At 38.6% G+C, this 24,872-nt stretch overlaps 1 protein-coding gene across 1 annotated transcript in view; it reads right to left on the bottom strand.

The window, feature by feature from the left end:
* LOC134213141 (uncharacterized) overlaps positions 1-24,872 on the bottom strand; it is a 71,280-nt gene that overhangs the window by 6,583 nt on the left and 39,825 nt on the right. The window contains exons 3-7 of the mRNA XM_062691782.1: positions 22,203-22,412; positions 19,769-20,995; positions 11,005-11,119; positions 3,579-3,745; positions 3,191-3,310 (exon numbers count right to left, since the gene is read on the bottom strand). Of these exons, the coding sequence (XP_062547766.1) occupies positions 3,191-3,310; positions 3,579-3,745; positions 11,005-11,119; positions 19,769-20,995; positions 22,203-22,412 (1,839 nt within the window). The remainder of the gene's footprint in view (positions 1-3,190; positions 3,311-3,578; positions 3,746-11,004; positions 11,120-19,768; positions 20,996-22,202; positions 22,413-24,872) is intronic.

Below are 24,872 nucleotides of genomic sequence, written 5' to 3'. Positions count from 1 at the left end.
TGAAAGTAACTCTTAATTTATGAAAAAAAGCCCCGTTCTACGGTAGTACCCTTTCCTATTGATCAGGAGATCGAGGCGGTCAATCACGAGTGACGAGTATCATTTATTTATCACTAGCAGACCCGACGAACTTCGTTTCGCTTAAAATTTATTTATTATCTGATTAATTTAAGAGTTATGAAAACATTGATGTTTCATTTATATGGGAGCCCCCCTTTCCAAAGGGGGGAGGGGTCTCGAAACATCCTAAGAACCTTCCCCGGCCCCAAGAACCTCTGCATACACATTTTCACGCCGATCGGTTCAGTATTTTCGGAGTCTATAAGGTTCAGACAGACAGAAATTCATTTTTATGTATATAGATTTTTGAGGTACAACTTCTGTCATAAGCTCATTTCATAAGGCAGGGCTACCCAACGTACGGCCCGCGGGCCGGATGCGGCCCTAGGCTCCAATTTGTGTGGCCCGCGCACCGTGGTAGAAAATTCTTCATAACCGGACCACCAGCTTATCTGTGTGACTCGAGGAAATTATTTTTTTTAATGTTAATAAATACTGTAGGATATAACTAAAAAAAAAAATAGTTTGGTAAACGAACCCTTCACATTATGTGTTCCAATATTTTTTTTTATTCGTATTTGGCTGCATTGGCTACATTGAGTTTGTTCGGAAAGTATTGCTGCTTTGAAGGAATACGATCTGAAACGACATTTCGATGACCGAAAACAAGCATCCTATACAAAATACGATATTTACACTGTGCTAGGAAGATAACAAATGTTAAGAGAGCTTCAAAGATAAGGTGCTCTTTCAATTTAAATTTCCATTTTTATTCAAATCATTGGTGGAACAGCAACAAACTCTCTTCGCTGTGACAAACATGAAGTCGGAAAATGCAGTGCGGGCCAGTTTTGCTGTTAGTGAAATTCTGGCAAAACGAATGAAACTGTTCTAGGACAAAGAACTTGTTAAGGAATGCGCATCGGCTATTGTCGGCATCATGTGGCCTAAGGAAAAAGCCTCCTTCAGTAGCATTAGTTTACCACCAGTTAGTTTGCAGAAGATTCTAAAACTACTTTACGAGGAAAATCCGCCCGCTTTAAATTATACGCTCTCGCAATCAATGACAATACTGATGTTGAAAACATGGTGCAGGTAGCTGTCTTCATAAGGGGAGTTGATGACCAGCTTTAAATAACAGACGAATCGGCAGCTCAGATCCCAATGAGTGGAACGACTACCGGAAAAGACCTGAGAGTAGCTGTTAAGACCTGTATAAAGGGGCTTGAACACTCCTCTAAAAAAATAAGTGGCCTTACACTGAAGGAGCCGGCAATGGTAATGACGGGAATGAACCCTGGCATTGTGACACTTCTATGAAAGTAAAAGCAATCACAGTGGTATGGTTATGCTTTCCCGCACATTGCATTATTCACCATGAGAATCTAAGAGCGAAAACTATTAATATTCTTGAAGTACGTGACGCAGAATACGGAAATTTTTGACTAAACCGTTGAATCAGGCCTGATAGATAGTATTCTCTTCGAAACGAAATCGCACTATTTTTACAAGATAAAGAAAACCCAATCCTCGAACTGAGTGATCCTAAATGGGCGAGTTACTTAGCTTTACTGGTAGATATTAGTTGAGTTGAACATAAAGCGGCAAGGTACAGATCAACTAGTCATCTTTTATCTTTTATCTTATAGTCAACTTTTATTATCCAACATCAAAGATTTTAAAACGAATTTGGCACGAAACATTTTGGCACAGTTTGTTGCTGAAAACTGGTACAATTTTAAACAAACAAAAATCGGTTACGTAAAAAAATTATTTTTGAACGAAATTCAATCGAGTTTAATTTTTCTCTGAGGATTTTTTTTGCGCTTCTGGAAATATAATGTTTGAATAATTTTAAAAATATTTTTTAAAAAAATTGCCGAATATTTGTTGGTTCGTCAGCAGATGTTAATTCTTTAAATTGGCCCGTGTCTTGAAAAGGTTGGGCAGGCCTGTCATAAGTTAATCAGTTTGTAAGCCGAGATAAAATAAAACCCAAAAGATTCTCTAAGCCGGACCGGGTGTACCGACTAGGCTATTTGAGATCTCAATATAATTATTATTACCGACGAACCGTCAAATCTCACTGTCGCGTCGCATCGCATGGTCGCGTTTATTCTACATATTCCTTATGAAGTCTTAGGAACAGTTTAAAATGGAAATGTATCGTTAGCATATGGAATATTTCTAATACACCTTTCTTCAATAATGAACGTTCCTTGCTTTCACTAATATTTGGCCTGGGAGTCGATCGGCTGGTAAAAAATCTGCTTGTGAATATTCTTTCCCAATATGTCAGATTTACTTAGCACTGCGTACCAATGTTCACTAATTGCTGTTCCAAAAACCATCGTTTGGACGTATTAATTGTGTTTAGTGCTGTCCAATGAGAGCTTGAAGTAGCTCCAAGTTTCCCCCAGTCTGCTCATGCCCATTTGTTGACAAAAAAGAACGAGCAGAACGGGAACAACTTCGAGCTACTTCGAGCTGCTCATTGGACAGCACTTTTGTGTGCACATAATCGTAACCATGATGGACCTAAAAATGCATGTCAAAATTGGTGTCCCAAGACTAATTGACTAATATTTATGATCTTAGTACTTTTACTTATAATACGATACTTATCGTCACGTAGAATTGGATAATCAAACATTAAGTACCGATCCAGTGCGGATGGACTAAGCACTAGAAAATTTAATTACAATTTCCCACTAGACATATGACGTATGAGGTTGGTCGCTGCTCAACATGTGCCCACCGCCACGGAATAAGCGGCATGACCTAAAAAATAGGATGGTAAAAACAGGTAAAAACCACCAAAAACCAGACGACCAGCCAGTCTTCTTCAAATGTGCGATTTGGCGCATAATTCTATTTTTGTAAATGGCATTAAATTTTGTTTGGTTTGCCGTAGACTACTGAGACGTAGTCTGTCCTAAAGCGTGCTATTTTCAAGTTTAATTTCCCCGATGTTATTACTTTATCGACAGATACTGAGTTATCATTGGGCACCATTCATCGACCGTTTCAGTCGATGGCAACGAAAAAAAAAGTCCTTGAAGGAGTTGATTAATTCGTGAACAAGATGAAACAAATCATAACTAATGGACTGGTGCTACCCAGTACTTACCAATCGTCCAGGTAATTTTGGGATTCGTTCCGAACGCTATACAGTGCAGGTTAAGTGGTTCGCCTTCCACCATGTTCGTTTTTCCTATTTCTGTGCTTTCAAATTTAACAATAACATTTGCTGTAATTAGGATGAGAGAGTTTGAGAAGACGGTAAAAATCGATTAGTCCAACTGTAAGTAAATAAAAGGTAAGTGAAGAAGCACAGACAAATAGCAGTTCGTTTATTTTTTTATGAATGGCTAAGTATTTACATTTCAAATATATTCCCACTGAAATAAATTTAGTGTCATCGTCTTTCACGTGTTTCAATGGGATTTTCCTCAGTATCGCTTCCATTCGTCTGTGTCTATCAGTAGTGGGGTGAACGATTTTCCTTGGACACTTACCTATTACATTAAATGTTTTAGCCTCATTCAGCTCCCGCACGCTACACGTGTACGAGCCGGCATCGGATTCGAGTGCCCTGCTGATGACGAACTTGCGTTCTGCCTTGATTATTTTGAAGCGATCCCGAAGCGACTCGATTTCGCTCACGTTTTGGCCGTCTTTTGACCTGGAAGAGAACAAGAATGGAAAGTCGTTGAAAATTATGTGTGTTTTTTTTCTATCCTGCTAAAGTATACGATGGACAGCGAAATAGGGAAACCAGCATAGTGTCGTTGGCCGGTTGACCTGGTTGAGCCTTGGCGAAGTGGGTGTGATGAAATGAAACAAAGGATAGGACTACTATTGAATGTCTAAAATTAGAACCATCATAGGAAGACTTAGGTTTTGGAACGATGATTATGGGTGACCTCACTATTGTTAGGTGGTTAGAAAACTTTTTCTGTTCTATGTGTTATTTGTGCTTAACGAGTAACTTTACGATTAGAATTTCAAAGTCAATAAAGAAATAGTATTGGTAAACATGATTTGGGGACAGATCGATGTCCTTCCTTCAATCTTCTCTGCACACATTCGTTGACACGCAATCAATTTCATTCTCTGGCTGGACCAATGACCTGGAAGGAAGATGCTACGTTGTCATATCGGCATGACAAAGAGTGCCCATGTGTTAATGAGATGCTAATTTTCCAAAGGAGGTGAAAATTATGCAAAGTTTGTTCGGTCACATCATGCATATGTCAGAAGCAATCAATGTGATTGAGAAGTTGCTCTCTTAGGAGCTTTCGCTTATTTAAATCATTAGTTTATGACGCTAATGTATCGAGCAAAATATTTTGGGTAAGAACATTTTCCCGTTGGGGATGTTTTTTATGCCTGCCTTTTCGTAGGTAAAGTAATTAGTGTTGTTAAAATCTAGGTTAAAATAGTATACATCTGACCTAGAAACAACCACAATGACGTTTGACCGCATTGGCACTTTTCAGAAATAAGCATGTTTTCGTATTACAAAAACTACATCTCTAGTGACCAAAAATGATGCAACAATGGGTCTGAACCTGATATTTTTTTGGATATTTCGGTGCAACTTTTTGTTATTTTCGCTTGTTATTTTTACTCTTATTTTAAACAAGTTTATATATCATGTTTTGTTATCAATATCACGACTTCTACCCGAGCAAAGTTTGAAATCAAAATTTGCTGTCATGATGTCAATTGAGGGGTCAAACCTAAAGGGGTGTAAGTGACAAAAAGTTAGTTTTGAGACAAATGGGTGCAAAGTGTTTCAATATTTTTTAGCTCCATACAAATTGTATGGAAGTTCAAAAAACTACTAATTATCTGTGAATTTTTACATTTTTTCTAGAATACGTACAAGCTATACCAACATATTGCCGCAAAGCGTTAAAACCAAAGCATTTTTTGCTGTAGTCAACTCAATTTTGACGAAAATGTTACTTATACCCCTCTGCTTCTGACCCCCTCAATTATTTGATTACTCCAGTTGATCTCATTTTGTATGGATTAACGGTTAACACAGCAGAAATGAGAGCATATTTTTACACTGTGAAATCATACTGAAAACAAATTTTGCTGTTAATGAAATCCACATGATTACTAAATTTGATATCATAAGATTTTTAATTTGATAACAAAATGAGTATTCAATTAGATTATTTTTATGAGCATTCATAACAACAACAGCATATTTTGTTTGCAGATTGCTTTTAATCTTGGTAAAACACACTTTAGATAATCGACAGCATAATTTGATGTAAACAAGGATGTAAAGCTTTTTTTTTTGTGTCTTTATTAAGGAGACTTTTAGCCCGAGGCTGGCTCGTCTACGAATAGGATGTAAAGCTCATTATGATAACTGAGGAATGCATATCGAAAACATGTTGCGATATCAATTTGTATTAACTAACAATTGACATCAAATTTTGCTTTCAATATAATCTCAACAGCAGAGCTTAATATTAATTTGCTCTCATTTTGTTACCCGCCTTTGCTCGCGTACCCGGGTCACCACATTTTTTTGTAAAACTGTAGATTTCTATATTGCAAGCTATGTTTTTTTCCACCTTGCTCGCTGCGCATCTCGCCTTCTTGTTACCATCGGATCGTTGTCGAGGACTATTTCCACCGAATTACTGTTCGACATACAGGCTACGTACCCGGCCCACCGCAGTCGTCCGATTTTCTCGGTGTGAACGATGGATTATTATTAATATTATTTATTCAGACTAAGGCCGAAGTGGCCTGTGCGGTATATAAGAGTCTCCTCCATTCGGCTCGGTCCATGGCTACACGTCGCCAACCACGCAGTCTACGGAGGGTCCGCAAGTCATCTTCCACCTGATCGATCCACCTTGCCCGCTGCGCACCTCGCCTTCTTGTGCCCGTCGGATCGTTGTCGAGAACCATTTTCACCGGGTTACTGTCCGACATTCTGGCTACGTACCCGGCCCACCGCAGTCGTCCGATTTTCTCGGTGTGAACGATGGATGCTTCTCCCAACAACTGATGCGACTCGCGGTTCATTCGCCTCCAAAGATGATACGCAACACTTTTTCGTTTCGAAAACTCCAAGTGTGCGTTGCGATCCACGGGGATCGTCCAGGTTTCGTGTCCGTCGAGAACTGCCGGTCTTATCAGCGTTTTGTAAATAGTCATTTTGGTATGGTGCCGAACTCTATTTATTCGGAGCGTCTTGCGGAGTCTAAAGTACGTACGATTTCCTGCCACGATGCGTATTCGAATTTCTCTGCTGGTATTGTTATCGGAGGTTCCCAGTGAGCCCGGAGATTTCCGTTAGGATACAGTAGGTATGAAGATTTTTGCGTAGAAGTGGACTGCAAAGCGAGCGGAGGGCAATTTTTGTGACGATATAATTTGCACAATCATGCGAAAGGGTATTTCTTAGTAAATCCGAAGTTTTATTTCAGTTGTGTTATTACGACTGGTGCTATCTGGCTTGCGTGAGTGTTGATCCAACCAGTGGATTTCCAAGATGTTTCTGCGGCAGCAAGATGTTGAAAAAACGAAAATTTTATGGAAAGGAATAAAAAACATGGGACAAGCCGATCCGAATAAAAACTCAGTTTGTATGTCGTGTTCATACGATTTTTTTACTGAATTTATTGAAATTGGATATACATAATAGAACTATCAAGCTTTCACCGTTCAATTTAACGTCAAGTTGAAGCTCAGAATTCAAAAGAGATATCGGGAATCAAATAAGCTATCAGCAATCGATGATTGTCATGAAAGGTATCTTTTCCTGCTGCACCCTTCGGAAACTTTCAGGATCCTTCCATCACTTGTTTGATATTTCCTGATTTGTGGTGGCGTTTCCTATAAACCCGTGATTCGAATAAAACGCGCTGGGAAAACCTCTGTTGGTAATATATACACGGACAGTAAGTCTAACAAAGACAACGAGAGTGAGTAATTTAGAAATAAGGTGTCATGAAAGGGGTTTGCGGCGATACGTTTTAAATTATATAAATTGTTCTGTTTTTTTCTCGTTTCAGAGCGAGTAATGAAACCAGGGTACAGTAAACTTGATATTCTGTATCTCTATGTTTTATCTTTTTCGATGAAATTCAAAGTCCTGGTATCTAGCATACTGCGTTCCCACCGTAAGTCGATACCTGCCTAATTCTACATTCTCTAACTCGGAATAATTTTCCAATGCATTTCCATCACGCTAACTTGATGCTGTCAGAAACAGTTCACATTCACGATATACACGATTGTAGGCCCATTTGGCCGAATGGCGATTGACCGAATAGTTGAAAAAAAAAAAAACTTAGATTGCCAGTAGTGAAAAGTAATGCGAAGTGAATATTGAAAAAGTAGTGATAAAGTGAAAAATGAGAAGTGAGTAGTGCAAAGTGAGAAACTAGAATTGAGAAGTGGAAAGTAATTAAGTAAGAAATGGAAAGCGAAAAGTGAGAAGTGAGAAAAGAAAGATGAGAAGTAAAAAATGAGTAGTGATAAGTGAAAAGTATGAAGTGAGTAATGAGCAATGAAAAATGGGAAGTGAGAAGTGAAAAGCAAAAAATGAAAAGCGAAAAGTGAGAAGCGAAAAGTTAAAAGTGGAAAGTTAGAAGTAAGAAGTGAGAAGTGAGAAATGAAGCATAAGAAATGGGAAGTAAGGAGAAATGAAGAGTGAAAAGTGAGGACAGAGGAGTGAGAAGTGAGAGTGAGATGTAAGAAATGAAAATTGTGAATGTATCCATATTTAATCCAACTTCCTTGATCCTTCTTTTTCTCTCTTCCTTTTTTTATTCTTGATTCTTCTTACTTTTATTTTTTTCCTTCTTTCTTCTTTCCTCTTCCTTCCTTCCTTTTTCCTTTTCCTTTACCTTTCCCATATTTCTTCTTCTTTCTCCATTGCTTCTACTTTCTTCTGCCTTCGTTCTTCTTTCTCCTTTTTTCTTACTTATTATGTACTTCTTACTAAACTTCCTTATTCTTTTTTTTTCTTCCTTCTTCTTTCTTTTGTATTCATTCTTCTATTTTCCCAGAGGCGTCGCGTGGATTAATTCAATAATCAAATAAAATTCTTATTAACCTTTCAGCACGTGCGCGGTTCTGAAACGCTCATGTAGGCTCGTTCGTACTGTGTACCGCGAGCGAGGTTTTTTCTTTAGTGTTGTACACTAATAGTGTTGTGGTTTAAGAGGTTGGGCACCACTCGTCGCAAGCCCTACCAAATAACTATGACTGGCGCCACCAGTAACCATCGGAAAACATCTTTTTAATGCTCACATTTCGTTGTTGTATGTAAAGGAAAAAGCATCATGCGACCAAGAAAGCATGATGATAATGAATAACGAGTTGATAATGATGAAGGAGTTGCAACAAAATGTGAGAAGGCGTCGATAGTATGCTCAGCAAGGATTGGTTCATAAGCAAAATTGAAGGTAAATGTTGCAAAAACTCTGTTTTCTGCCAACCAGTGCAACTTTGTTTTTGAACACAAATATAATCTTCATTAGTTTGCCTACATGTGCAACGAACAGATTGAAAAGGCCGACCAGACGCCACTGGATAGGTTGCCTGTAAGAGCTGGTGTTCCCCAAGGCCTATATTATATAACATTTTGACTTCTGACTTACCTGATTTACCACCAGGGTGTCAAAAATCTTTGTTTGCAGATGACACGGGCCCTCAGCCAAAGGGTGAAACATTCGTGTCATTTGTAGTAGATTGCAAACAAGTTAAGATATTTTCTCCACTTACTTACAAAAATGGAAATTTTCGCCGAATGCTTCCAGAACTCAGCTTATAATTTTCCCACATAAGCCGAGAGCTTCTTATTTGAAACCTTCTAGCAGACATATTGTCGCTATGAATGGCATTCCAATTAATTGGTCTTGCAAAGTCAAATATTGAGCGGAAGATTTTTTTGACACGACATGTTCTATTCTGCTGTAATCTGAAAACGAGACGCATACGCCATTTTCCAAAAATAGTGTTAACGAGTAGTAGTCGAAAAGCAGCTCTTTAACAGAAAAACGGAAAATATGCATATGCAACTCGGCGCTTACGTCACTTTCTCAGATAACGTCAGTATTGTCAATCACGTCATGTATGCAAGCTGACCTGTTAAGGTTGAATTACTATGACCATGAAACAGTTTATTAGGTATGATTCAGTGGACCTTGAAAGGTTTGTCCTCTTAAAATCATAAAGCTGATCTCATTTCTGATTTCATAAATTGTCCCATACTCCTCATTTCTGAATCGAATACTTTTTGTTCGATCATTACTTGTAATTCAGGTGTCATGTTCCATTTGGCCGTTTGGCCGAATGCCGATTGGCTGAACGGGTCGTTTGGCCGAATAGTTTAAAAAAATTGACTTCAGATTAATACGAGTAGTGATGAGTGAGAATTGATAAGTGAATAATGAGAAGTGAGAAGTAAAGTCCCTTCTTTCTTATTTCTTATTTTCTCCTTCTCCCTTCCTCCATCTTCTTTCTTCCTTCATCCTTCTTCCTTTCTTTATCTTGCTTCTTCCTTCTTTATTCTTCTTTCTTCCTTATTCCTTCTTTATTCTTCTTTCATTCTATTTCTTTCATCCTTCTTTCTTCTTCCTTCTTCTTACTTCTTTCTTTCTTCATCCGACTTTCTTTTTCCTTCTACCCTTTTCTTTCTTCCTTCTTCTTGCTTCCCTCTTCGTTCTTCCTTCTTTCTTCTTCATTTCTTGCTTCCCACTACACACTTCTAACTTCTAGCTACTCATCACTTACTTCGAACATCTAGTTTTTTACTTCTCCTTATTTCTAATTTTCGCTACTCTCTACTCACTGCTCACTTCACATAAGGAAATGTATTTCAACTATTCGGCCAAACTGCATTCAACCAAATGATCCTTAACCGTAATTCATTGTACTGTTTATTGAAGGTATGTGCTAGCTTAAAACCATAGTTATGTTAGAAACCGCATGGGATAAAAATGATGAGTAACTTGTGGTTGAGTTCCTCTTATTGGTAGGTATACTAGTGGAATAATTTAATTTACAGTCGAGTAACTAAGTAACATTTTTTCATGAATTAATTTGAGTACTGCAATCAAAAGCTTTTATGTTGTGCTGTTGATTGCGCTATTCAAATTAATTCATGGAAAAAATGTTACTTAGGTCCTTTTGAAAAGTTAAGCGAGATTTGGGCTTTCTACACCTCGATAACCTTCCTATCTGGATATCTCTCTATCTCGATGTGCTCTTGTCATATTTTGTTCAGGATTCTTTCTTCCTATGTCGATATATTTAAATTTCTGGGCTACTTGACCAACTTTGGACAATAACAAATACATCACTAACAAGAGATGACATTTGTTTTGTTGTCGTTTTTCATAGCAACAAGCTTTTTACGGTCTAGTACTCATTTAAATTTTCCTTCCATTCCTCGATCTCTCCTTATCTAGACCAACATTTGAAGAGGGCGTAACAGCCAAAATTTATTCTTTCTGTTTCTTCGTCCAGGAATAAATTTTCCCTTTTCAAATGTTCGTCTAGTTATCTCGACTGTATTTGAATAGTAGGGGAACTGTTCCGTTTTCCATCTCACTGAACATATATTCATCTCATCGCAAAACAAAGAAATACAGCACCAATCTCGTCGCTTCTTTTTGCTAACACGCGTGCTTACTGGTGAAAAAAATCACAAAAATAAGAAACAAACCAAATTCCTTTTCATTGATTTGTTTGGGATGGAAATAGGAGCTATGGGATAAAGTTCCGTATCGTTCTCCTATTTGTTGGATATTTGTATTTAATGCATCTTTTTTCTCAGGCGCAGATGGATGTTAACGATTCCTATGTGTTACGTCCAGGCAAAAACTATGTTATTCCGTAAAATGGAAGACGAATATGAACTTTAAAATGCATCTGGAAATATCGAACAATACTTACCAACTTAATTCATAATCTCCGTCTTTCGTAATATTACAACCGAGCGTCAGTGCTTTCGCGATGTCGTAATATTTTAATCTAGAGCTGGGGTCATCGTAATTGGGATGCAGAACATCTGAAATTCAAGAAAGAAAAGAAAAAAAAAACAATAAGTTTTTGTCCTTTTATTGGTTAAAGGTAATTGAAAATCAACTGTAACTTCGAATTTCATTAAACTAGCGTTAAAATCTAACGACGGTAACTAGTAAGAACTATCAAAGGTGGCGAATAAATTGTACAAGAAAAAGCATCCTTAGTAGGATTCAACGGCGAAATCAATTTCAAGCTATTGGTGGCTGAAAATAAGTATCGCTAACTGCACATTGGACAGACCTCGACGGCATGTGTCATCGATGTAACGAAGGACGTAGCGATTGAGCATGCGATAAATGATGAGAACCGGATAAATATTTGCATTGCGTGTAATCACATGGCCCCTGGTGATCATCTCGAAGTTATATCCAAGCCGCTATTTGTCATCCAACACATGTTCTATATGCCGTCATCGTTTGCGTTGAATCGCTATTCAATAACTTATTGGCATCGCATTAGCACATCAAAGTGAAGCGTGCGTAATTGAATTAATGCTTCGCGTACATGCGGTTGCAACCAGTGTTGTAAAATGTCATTTGCATTTATTTGCTAACTTTTTCTGTAACTTTGTATGAGTTGCTTGGAAGACTGAAATGTTTCTACAACCTTACGTCGCGATAAATCTGTTATCCGAGACCAGAGAGTCAATATTCATATCAAATGACATGTGACATTTTGGTGACATTCGATTGGTGGACAACCATATAGGACCGTAAAAACATTATTTGTTCATTTTAAATTATGTATGGAGCTATTCTTCGGGAGAAAGTATTCAACAAATTAGTCAAAAAGCATGCAAATAACGCTTTACAACATTAGTGACAACTATTGTGGTTGAATTGGGTGGATTATTATTTGCTAGTAATAGGAATATTTAATATACAGAAAAATCAGAACAAAGCTTCTACTATGCATAGTAGTATTTTTCGAAAAAAAATAAGTAGATGCATTTTCGATCTTTCGATCATGTCTTGCATAAAATAGAAATAAGACTCGGAAATAAATCATAGCACACTGATTTACTGATCCGTTTCGAATATCCATTAGATTGCCAAGCGACCACTTTTTAGGAAAATGAAACTGAAATTTTAAATTAAACAATTGGGGCTTTAAAATTTTCTGATGATCTTTTTAGAAGCATAGAAGATGAATAATGGTTGTAACAATACGTGGGGATCAGCCACAGAATTCGTTTTATTGACCAACACCAACACGATGCGCATCTTTAGATGAACATGTTTGGCGCTCACTCATTTTAAATCAAGGACACGCGTTGAGGGAGATAAGAGGATTGTTTCCAGTAAGAATTTTCTCAATATCACATAGATATGTGCCAACATAATGTAATATTTGTTCAGTTGCAATGCTACTACTTGTCTTACTCATCAGTTATTGTACTTTTTTTTAATTATGGTTTGCTTGAGTCGCGCGTTTATCATTCGTATCAAGCGTTTGAGTCACAAGCTTTAGGTGAAATAAGTAGAACGAAATTAAAATTTGTACGCCGAACTATGGTAAAGAAAAGTCAAAAAGGATTCAAAAATGTGAACTTTATTTCCGCAAAAATATACCATTACAATATACATATTGAATAAGCAATACATTCGATCTTACTGGCTAACGAAGGACATTTAGGACTGACCCAATTACTAGCAGCTTCGAGCAGCGAGCGATTTACATTTGTGTCAATATTAAATAAAAACGGATTTGTTAAACAAAATTAAAAAGAATTCGAATAATGAATTAACGAAGAGCGCATAGAAGCTAGCCGTTTGTTATTTTGCAACCATTTATCTGCGTAATTAAGCGTTTTCTTTGGCGTATGAGCATTGAACTTATTGTTTGAAAATTATTTTTGATCAACATTGAATAGATGCTCTTAAGAATGTTCAAAGCCGTGATACGTTAGTATGATGGGTATTTAGTAGAAGCTTCGCAAGCATGAAACAGAGATAGAAAAGTGATTGAAGAAAAAAACAAGAAATGTAGTAACAGTATATTAGATGGATGCCATAATATTCTCACCAAAGATTATTTCCAGTCTCGAATCAGATTTAGTTGTTTTTGCTCACTTGTACACAAACCTATTTTTTACTATTTCTGGACACAAAAAAAGCTCAACTGATTAAATACCTGATACAACAAATCAACAAACTATATACCTGCAATCAACATCTTGAACTATCTTTTTTTTTCCCTGAATTCCCTACTTTTGCGAGAAAATTAAATGTTACCGAGCTGTCGAGTATCGAACGTTAACCAATTTAAAAGACCTTTTTGATCACTTACAAATTTTGATAACTAAAGATGACAGACCAAATTTAAATTCAACTAACCTTAATTTTTGAACTATTTCGAGCGCAGTTTTGTTCAGCGTACATTATTTTTGAAGAAAACTAACAAACACACCTTTTCAATTGATTTGATTGGTTGCCTTCGTATTCCATTCTACCATTGGAATGAAATCAAGGACACAAACTGGAACGTGAAATGTTTTACCTGGGACTGCCTCCGTGGATAAAGTTTCGAAGTGTGACATCAAAATTTACATAGCGATTTCAATGCGAAGATTGGCTCCGGCAACAAGAGCTTTGAGCGTGTCATGAAGCGTCACGATCTTGGAGAAATAAGCTCTACGGCGAGCTGTTTGCAGAATTCTGTGGAAACAACGATATGCAGGGTGGTCTCCAGTAGCTTTGCGAGCAAAGGCGAAGCATTGCCAATCTGGAGATGGCGAGTTCAATTCTCGGTCCGGAAAATGGAAAACATTCTTGACTGCTTGGACATAGTGTATTCATTGTACTTGCCAAGCAAGATACATACTTATGCAATGGCGGGCGTAGAAAAGCTTTCTATTAGTAAGTGAGGAAATGCTGATTGAATACTAACTTGAAAAGCAGGTCAAGTTCCAATTGGACTGCAGTATCATTGATAAAGAAGACGAAATGAAAATCAAAGGATCGCTCTTTCCGCATCAACTAGTGCACTAAGTTATATGAATCGCTCGTCATAGATATACTGAAAATCAAATCGACCACATTCTTCTTCTTATTGGCATTACATCCCCCACTGGGACATTGCCTCCTCGCTAGACCGGCACCGGAAATCGAACCTAGCCACCCTCAGCATGGTCTTGCTTTACAGCCGCGCGTCTTATCACTAGGCTAAGGAGGGACCACATTTGCATCAGCTGATAATGGAGACGGAGTCTTCTTGATGTCCGGAATTAACACAGCGCTGACATCGTGACTGACCATCATCTTCTAATTGGCGAGATCCGATTATGTATTGTTCGGATTCAGCGGCGGAAGAACCTCGAACTCAGGCAGCGGAAATAGCCAAATACAAGTCCAGTGAATGATATTCGGATAAGTCCATCTATTTGGTATTCATTGACTTTCGATCGTCTGGACCACGAAGAACGGTGGAACTGTAAGGAAGTTCGGGACAAAACCGTCGAACTCTTCAAAGTGCCAAACAAAGATTTTACATGCAGAGTCCTGCACAACAGATCTTTATCTGACCCATCAGGGTGGTCGCAGAACTGAGGCATGAACGTATTCTATTTCCGCTGCTGTTCATTAATCAAGTTCAAAGCCGTAGGCTTGGATTTTGTTGATGATGTGGCTCTTCTAGCGCAATGGCGCTCTGATATGTAAAGAAAGCTGAACGAACTAGCCAAACGCTCATCTATAATCGATAGCATGTCACGCCATGTCAACGCCAATAAGCCCAAATCGTTCGTTGGATGTCAACACGGACAACCTCTTTTACTAAACAGTAGCCGGGTAAGAAGTGGAGAAGGTAGAACACTACCAATATCTTGGCAGACAGTTAACGTCGCATGGCGGACTCATGATTGACGTAGGAGTACATATCAACAAAGAAAGTAAAGTACAAGATAGCCCACTCTTGGGAATCCCATACGAGTCATTAGCGAATTATTTTTCCTGACTGTAGCGCTAACTAGTGAGAAAAAGTCTAACTATTTTAATAAAAACGATCAAGGTTACATTGCTTTTTCATTGGATAATGTCACAACAAACAAATTTTCAATTCAAAAACAATTCGGTATCATCATATGCTGCTCGTGATGTGTTCATTTCTGGTGGCGACACCGGTCCACAGCTGAGGCAGAGTGCAAGACTGAGTGTTTCAGTTCTTGGCTCCAGGCCAAGCATCAAACACCTGGAACCTTTCAAAAAATGGTAGGCTATTCCACAAGTGAAAGTTTTAAGCAGTTTCCCTGACGAATCGTTGAATCTGCGCCATTTACTAGGAACCGACATTATAACCCCACCGAGATACCACCGAGAGCTGTTCAAACTCAAATCCATGGAGCACGATGAGCAGCTTCCAACTGGATTACGCAGTCGTTGACTGCAATAGCACACACTAGGCCAGCTAGTTTAACCACTCACGCCAACGACATTTCCGGTGCATTGTCTTCCCAAAGACGGTACCAGTCGGGAGGTATCCTGTACATGCTGCTCCGAACGCCCCATTTTTTTTCTGTCTACGATATGTTTCTTCAAATAATACATTCAAAATGAATTTGACTACGTTTTTCATTATTTGGGGAATAAACTTCAGTCACAGCAGTGATTGTTCATGTATGGGGCTCTACGTTAAAACTTAATAGTATTTCTATCCGAAATTTTAAGTCAAATAAAATTGGAAATTCGTCATAAAGGTAACACTAAAGGTAACACAGGTATGACGTTTTGCATTTAATTTTGTTTTCATTGTTTTCTAAGCAACGATGAGCTTATACGCGTTGATATGGAAGCGACGATGTAACTCAACGCATCGATATGAAGGCAACGATGCGTTGCCACGCGTTGCTATGGTACAATAGATCGACCGCCATCCGTTGTAGCGCTCGAGTCGTGTTCGCCTGTTCTGAGCAAGAGTGGACTATATTGTTAATATATAGTATTTGATATCAAGAAAACTATGGCTGTTTTGCGAACGCTAGGAATATCGAATATTCAGTTCTAACGTGAATTCTGTTTTCATATAAGCCAGTGAGATTTTGTGTGTATCAGCAGAGTTCACTGAAGTCCACGTTAAATAATTCGAGCCTGGCGACCTCACAACTAGATCTCGAATGCTGCACTTTATCGACAATGCCATCAAAAACCGATATTAACCGATATTCGAGAGCGTAAATGAAGGTGTGGTGTTGGTCCTGAGGTAGTGCTTGGTGGGGATGTGTTTGAAGTTGTTGAAGGATTTGTTTACCTTGGAACGATTGTGACATGTGATAATGTTGTTTCCCGTGAAGTGAAAAGACGTATTTCTGCTGCGAATGGTGTCTTCTACGGATTACGTATCCTGCTTAGGTCCCGCGCAACATGCAGACGGAAACGAAATATGCTCTGTATATAACTCTGATTCTACCGGCAAGGATGTTAACGATCATTCAGTAATTTGCGTTCGATCATTTAGTAGTTTGTCAATAACACATTCCAGAAGCTGAATTTCAAAATATGTTGTATGGTGGACTTCTAGTGCGAAGGTTTTTCTACAACTTTGCCTAATGGTTCGTTATTAGAATTCAACTAATAACGGAGTTAGAGCGCTAGTTGCAGTAACTTAAACTAAATGATTGGAATTTTGTTATCATTTAGTCTAAGTTACTGAAACTATAGCTATAACTCCGTTACTAGTGGAATTCAAACAACGAACCATTAAGAAAAGTTGTAGAAAAACCTTCGCACTAGAAGTCCACCATACAACATAATTTGAAATTCAGCTTCTGGAATGTGTTATTGACAAACTACTAAATGATCGAACGCAAATTACTGAACGATCGTTAACATCCTTGTCTACCGGTGGCCCTTTACGGACATGAAGCGTAGACGTTAAAAAAGGCGGTCCGGAGGACTTTCGGAGTTTTCAAGGGAAAAGTGCTGCTTACAATACTCGGAGGAAAACTAAAAAATGGTAAGTGGCGCAGACGCAGAATAACAAGCTTCATCAAGTGCACAAAGAAAACAGTATTGTGAATCGTCTGTCATGAGACGAGTTTAGTACTATCTCATTTAATTCCATTATATTTTACAATCATTACAAATACGTATTTCGACCTCAATTGTGAAGCCGTCTTCAGCTGAATCTTATAATCTGAATCTTTATACTGAATCGTATGAAATACGGCAGACTTCAGTGGGCTGGTCACTTAGTGCGAATGTTGGAAGAAAGAATATCGAAAAAAATATGCAACAGAGAATCGGATGGAGGCCGCGACTTAGTGGAAGGCCACGAACACGCTGGCTGCACGCGGTGGAATCGGACCTGGAGAAACCGGAGGAACATCACCCAAGACCGACGATTGTGGAGCTCTGTATCGACGCTGTAGCCAACCAGGTATCGAGGTAGGTAAATGAAGGTGGGTCGGCCACACATTACGAAAGAGCAGAGACAGACCCAGGGGGTGACGAAGCAGCAACAAAAAAAAAAATAAAAGAAGCCGATAGGAATCTGCCCTGGGTAAATGTCAAAGCTAAAGCAAACAGCCACACAGGATGGAGATCTTTTACGTTAGGCGTATGGGACCAAGACGAGTCCCCAATGGTTAACTAACGCATTGCGTCCACGCCTACTGATAAATTTTAGCCTCCGGATGCATCGAAATAGGCCATTTTTTAAATGTCACAAACTATGGCAATATGAATATCAAACCTCAGCATTTTGCGAGACAAGTAGGATTATGACATCCGGCTATGTTTCTAGGGATATTGGCCATCCCGATGTCAGTTCCAAGGCCCTTATGCGAGCTTCCGGAAGTATCAAAATCGGCCATTTTCGAAGTGTCACAAACTATTGCAGTATGGGTATCAAACTTCAGAATTTTGGAAGACAAAAAGGATTATGACATCCGGATATGATTCTGGGGACATTGGCCACTGACATCCGAATATGATCATGGGGTCAGTTCCAAGACCCCTGGGTGAGCGTCCGGAGGCATCAAAACTAACTATTTTCAATATGTCACAAACTATGGCAATATGATTAAACTTCAGCATTTTGCAAGACAAGTAGAACAATGACATCCAGACATGCTCAGGTCCTCAGGTCAGTAGCGAGGTCCTTGAGGCATTCGGAAGCATAAAAATAAGCCATTTTCAAAATACCTCAAATTATTGCAATATGGGTATCAAACTTCGGCATTTTGCAAGACAATGTTATCCGGATATGATTCTGGGGATATTGACTAACATGAAGGCAGCTCCGTGGCCTTCGGGGAGATTCCGGAGGCATCAAAATTGGACATTTTCAAAATACTACAAACTTTAGCAGTATAGGTATCAAGCATCAGCGTTTTGCGAGATAAGTAGGATTGTAACATCCAAATATGTTTCTGAGGTTATTGGCCACACTAAGAGAGTCCGAAATGGGTATCAATCTGCCCACAGTGTGATATTTTGAAAATGGCCGATTTTGATGCTTCCTGAAGCGCCTTTTAAAGCCTCGGAACTGACTTCCGGATGGCCAGTATCTCCAGAAACATATCCGGATGTCATAACTCCACCTGTCTTGCAAAATGCTGAAGTTTGATACCCATATTGCTAATATGGAGCGAAAATATTGAACTGGCCATTTTGGGGCCGGTTCCCAAAGGGTCACTTCAAAGAAACCTGTTGTTGGCCATTTCTGGAACAGGTGTCACCATGATTTTTGGTTCTGATATAATCCCTAATAAATTTTCTTTGACTTCTATCGCCTGTGGTCTAATTTACTACATCTGATCCAGTGACCCACCGAAATAACTCCGGATATGAGGACCACATCACAAGTCCCAACATGTATTCTGAATTCTGGGATCCGTACAAGCAGAACAGTTATAACACCAGGCTAATACGGCAGCAATTTGAATTTGTTTCCTTCACTCAGGCCGACACTGGTCAAATATCATGATAAAGCGTAACTTGCCAATTTCCATTCATTAAAATTTCTTTCTCATATTTAACACAATAATTATAATAAATGGCGTACTCTGAATAGGCCATAAGCCTCCTCTAAAACAGTTCAGTTAAGTTTTTACTAACTGCACCATCAATTTTAGATTAAGCATAAAAGATCACGGTTTGGTATTTTGGGCTTTTTCGCTTCCTATTCTAAGCAATATTAATTTTCTCAATTTGTTACGGGTGTTTGAACTATTCTAAAAAGGATAACAACACTCACACACATGATGCATTCTAATCTGCTAAACAGAAGCAAATGATGATTTTTTGTTATTGACAGAAATGATAAGGAAACGCTGTTAAAGCTCCGTTCAGATGGTTGTTGCATTTGCTTTACACGCATAAGCTCGGTAATGGTTTTGTTTCAGGTGAATCAGCAGATGTTTAGATAAAAATGATTTAATGTAAAAAGCGGTACCAGAATGACTTTAAAAAATTTAATTTTTGTTTTTGCCAATCATTTTAGAAAGGTGATCTTACTACGAACAAAAATATTATTATAAATACTGAATTTGAAATTAAATCGAAAGAAATGCAACTGCGCTCGACGTTAACGCCTTTGGTTCGAGCTCTAGCTAGCTAGTAATGTAGTAGGTAAAATAATCGGTAGGTACGTGTTTGTGAACGGAACCAAAGATTTGCTTTTAAACGATCCTCACCCGCGACTGTCGCGTGTTGCTGCTCGTTATCACGGTGATGATGATGGTGATGTCCTTCGGCACCGTGCCCGTGTTGTTTGCTGGTCGTCTTTGTTGCGGCGGTGGTGGAGATTGTAGTTGAAGGAAAGACGATAGTGCTTATGGCAAAGACAGTGGTAGGAACAACCATCAGGGCCGTACTTGAGCTGGTCGGGATAGTATCCAGCGGAGCATGGATTAGCGCGTTTTCATTTCGCATACGATCCAACTTTCGATGTGTGTGATGCTTGGGTGGATCTTCGTCGCTGTCAACCCGAATAATGCCATCAATTTCACTTTTGTTTACTATTAATTTGTCGATACCATCTTCGATGGATACATCTTTTTCTATTACAATGGAATCTAGTTCTTGAGAGCTGGCATCTTCGGAAACGGTAGCGCCATCGTTTCCGGGCTTCATTTGGGGATTATCAACACTTGTGATTAACTCTTCGTCTACATCCGCGCCAGCATCGAGAGGACTGGTTACTCCCGACGGCGTATATCTGTCTTCACCGAGAACAACAATGCCATTACCAGAATTGTCCTCTTTATCGGAAATATCTTCATTACTGTTACCGTTTGTTCCCGTGGTATCTGTGTATTCATCGTCTTTGATGTCCTTATTAACGTTGCCTCCCAGCAGCGGGTCACTCATGTCATACCGTCTTTCGTCTGGCAGAGTTTGAATATCCTTTGGGGCAGATTGTTCTTCGTTTTTGTTTATGATTCGCTCAGAGTTTGTCTTGAAAGTGTGTTGAACCTGTTGTTTGCCATCTGGTTTACCAGATTTATCGTTCATACCGTGGTGGTGATGCGATTGCTGCTGATGATGGTGCGGCTGAGAATGTTGAGACTGCTGTTGTTGGTCGGATTCGATGGGAATGGGATGAGCATTGAGAGAAACCAACGTTCCTGGCGTTGTCAGTTGGTGATAGGAGCTAGCGATTGAGGTAATCAATGTTGGTTTAATCGTTGTCAGGAGAAGCGGTCCAACCAGGGGCTCATCTAGTTTGGCCAGAGACTGGTCACTGGAACGGTGACCTGAAGTTCTTTCGTGACTGCTAGCTCCACTGCCGCTGGATGAAACATTTCGATGAACATACAGCATGTGATAGTTTTTGTACAAAGAATTGCATTGATAGCGACCTTGGTGTTTCGGTAGGGCACGTTGTACGCTAATCGAGGCTTCGATTTTATCTCGCATGCCTTGGGATAGAAAGGGGATACATTTGCATCAGTATAGCACAATTGCCATTAAGATTGAACGTGCACCAACTATATATGAAAGCGCCTATTGGTGAGATTCGGATGCTATTTGATGCGAACCATTGACGTTTTCGGGAAATGGGACCACATAGGTTCTGGCGATCGGAATTCAGTGCCAATAGATTGGGGATTGCATTTTTATAATCGGTTGGCGGTCAATGGTTCTCTACTGTGGCACGCAAAAACGTAAACAAATGATGATTCATCTAATAAAGTGAATGTTTACTTGCTTCGGTGGTCGGTTTTTTGCGAAACGAAAAATTTTAAGCAAATAATATCGGGGAGAAAACTTAATTTCGAATAACATGCGTGTTGAATTTGCTGTTTCCAATCCAATATTTAGTCAATTACTCATCCATGGTACCAGTCTTAGAAAACCGAATTTTAATGCAGGAGGTCCATTATCTTCGTTCTTAGTATTCTCATATAGTGGCGGTTTGTTTTCCACTGAAGAATGATGTCTAATTTGGATTATCGGACGTGCAGGCATTTGTTATATAAAATAAAATAAACCAGTTTACAAAACTAAATGAAACTCATAAAATACTTGATTGATGAAATTTTCACAAAGCATTGTGTTCCGATTCCAGAAATGTGATAAATCTTTTTTGCACTTGAATATAACTTGTTTTTAACTTGTTTGTTTTATTTTCCACGATTATTCAGGCTTCTGTGGGAGTTCAAGTTTTGTGCGATAACACAAATCGGAAATTACATATCATTATTATCTGTTTGATGTGTTTATTATTAAAACTTTTCTATTTTTTTCCAATAAGAAATATTATAAACTCCAGTGCTACATTTATAAACAATAAATTATCAACATCAATACTTCAGTTCATATTGCTGGAATCAGTACACGTTCTGGCTTTCATAGTGAGTATCAGTTGAATATTATTTTGTAAACTAATCAAATTTTATTCTTCACCAACAGGTAATATCCTCTGTTTGGTTGGTCTCCTCGTTGATACCTTGCTGCCTTTTTCCAGGGTTAACTCAAAAAATGGACGTAATCAATAAGCAAGCGTTCCTATATACTCTGATAATATTATGCGCCTCTTCAGTGAGTTTTTCTAGCGTTTCTACGATGGTCTTTTTTTGTAGCAAGTGGTATGGATGATGCGTTACGTTGCCCCCAGTTCGTTACCTGCGATTCCCATCTCGCTTTCGATGTACGAGTGTTCGTCCTTGCCGTGCCGTATCTGGCTGTGCTTCCGGATCGGTTCGCCGTCCTTGAGCCACTCGATCGGATCGGTGATCGAGGCAATGCACGATATCAGAAATGGTTTCCCGACCTCGACCTGGGAGTCACCGTAGTAGATCACTTGGTAGAGATTGTTTATGTCGCGTTTGCGACCTGAAGTTCCCACAGCCCATACGGAAATCAGAATGTAGAATGTAAAATGATTAGTTTCAGCTTTTGGCGTTTGCAATGACGGCATATATGGATATCAGTAGATTCAATGTTATGTTGAGATCACAAGAATTATTTATAAATTAGTGCACATTGACCTATAACTTAAGAACACTTTTTTTATCTGAAAATTGTAACATTCATCCATTTGTAAACGCATACAATTGTTTTCAAACGTGTTAAATTTATCAACACAATTGAAATGGTATGACCGAGTCTTTTTCAACTGGTGTGAGGTGACGATGACGCACTAATTGTTTGTTGCATAGTTATCCATTGAAAACGTCTTTCAACAAATTATGTGATCAGGAGCTTTTTAATTAATTTGGAATGAGCACAACTTAGGTAAAATGTTATATCAAAGAATAAATCAATTTTTGTATGAAACATAAATACAAATTTTCCAAGAAGCATTGCTTTGCACAAAATATTCTCGGTTGCCACTGTCGTTTGCCTTAGTAATGACGGAGGAATGCACAATCGATTAACATCATGGCATATACAAGCAAGAAATGCACACCAACAAACGTACAGGTTGAATTGAGTCAATGAACGAACATAAACTGTCAATATAAGGTGATTCATAAAATATTCATAAGTTCATCGACGCCCTAATTATCGCATTTGAAACATCATACGCTAACGCCTTCCAATTGCGGTTGCCTAAAGGGGCCGTACACATATTACGTAAGCACTTATGGGGGAAGGGGGGGTCGATCAATATCTTACGCTCCATATAAATAAAAAATCATTTGTATGAAAAAAATCTTACATGGGGGAAGGGAGGGTCGAAAAACCCAGAAAAAGTGCTTACGTAATAAGTGTACGGCCCCAAATGTTTCCCATTCATTGAGAGCTTAGATTTGTTTCTGGGGGTGTCGAAAAGAAACGTCACTCCGCAAATTAATGCCATTCCGATTGATTTTATGTATTGATGTGGTATATACTAGGCTACATTGGCGTGCGTTCTTAGAAAGCAAGGAAATAATTATGCTGAGTGGCGGATGGTTGCGGGCGAACCGACGATGATATTCTTATGCTTATGTAAGCGGAATGATATCAGGAAGGGGAATATACGTTTTTTTTTGGATTAGATGAAGCATATATGAAACTGGATATTATGGAAATGTTTTTGCATTATATATCGAATGTTCATGATTCTACAAAGTTAAATATTTCACATGAGATCTAAGTAACTAGAGACTTATTGCACTCATAGATTGAGACGGAACCTAACAGAGTTGTCCTGTTAATTTATGCGCTGAACAAAGTTTGGGCCAAATGGGACTGAGAATGTCCACTATTTTAACAGCTTAGAATGTTTTTCATTACAACTAATGTGTCTAAGGACATGAAAACCAAAACTTAAGATCTTTTGGATTGATTTTGTTATCCGACCTACAGACTGTTAATGAGAGTGGTGGCAAAATCTTATCAACTAGGCCAATTGTCACCCTCGTTGGCGGCATTTAAAATTGAATGAATTCAAACTATGTACGCTTGAGCTGGAAACATTTCAACTTTATTTATTTAAATATAAATTGTTTGTATTCAAAAGAAAAGTCATCGCGTTTTTTATCGGCCACGTCTAATTTGAGGTCTTTAATGGAGAATTTTTGCCCAATCGAAAAAAAAAACCAGATTAATCCACCCAGCGGCGATGATACCTTTCTCGTGCATCGTAAAATGTACTGAAAAATCACATAAAAATGGTAAAAAAGCACTTTAGGGGAATGATATCGTATTTTTTCTATCATTTCGCATGTTTTTGCATTAATTACGAAATGCAATGTCTAATCGGGCCAATTTTCAATATCAAACAATGGGACCGCATTTTCCGTCGAATGCAACTTGTTGCAAGTAAATCGGGTAATGCTAAGTTCCAAAAAGTGTGACTACAAAATTTGTACACATACACACATACAGACATCACCTCGCTCGTCGAACTATCACAAATTGTTTTTTGAGTAATCCTATAGCCTTTCGGTACAACTTTGTTGTACGAGAAAGGCAAAACAACCAAATGTCAAAATGTGATGACATAGCCGCGTTGACGTTTTATATTAAGAGATGGACGAAAACCTTTGCAGACGATTTAACAACGCTGTTACTTTTGTAAACAAGCGCTGCCAGCTCTTACCGCAGTGCAAAATGTTGGAGCTCGTACATGACTTTGCATTTGATTCCTCCTTCTTCTTATTCTTCAATGGCTCTACATTCCAACTGGAACTTGGACCTTTTGTCTCTCTTTTATCGTTGTTCGTTATCTATTGAGAGCGATGTCTGCAAACCCTGGTTGTTAGTGTTGGTACGACGATGAATTTGATGAGTGAATGTTCAATGTGTTATGTCGGTTTGTCTGTGCTTTTCGATTATGTTGTCCCCTTTCCCTACATTGACTTG

Source organism: Armigeres subalbatus, chromosome 2, assembly GCF_024139115.2.
Source record: "Armigeres subalbatus isolate Guangzhou_Male chromosome 2, GZ_Asu_2, whole genome shotgun sequence".
NCBI lineage: Eukaryota > Metazoa > Arthropoda > Insecta > Diptera > Culicidae > Armigeres > Armigeres subalbatus.
Note: the sequence above shows the minus strand (reverse complement) of the source record. Positions and strands in the feature narration are given on the sequence as shown.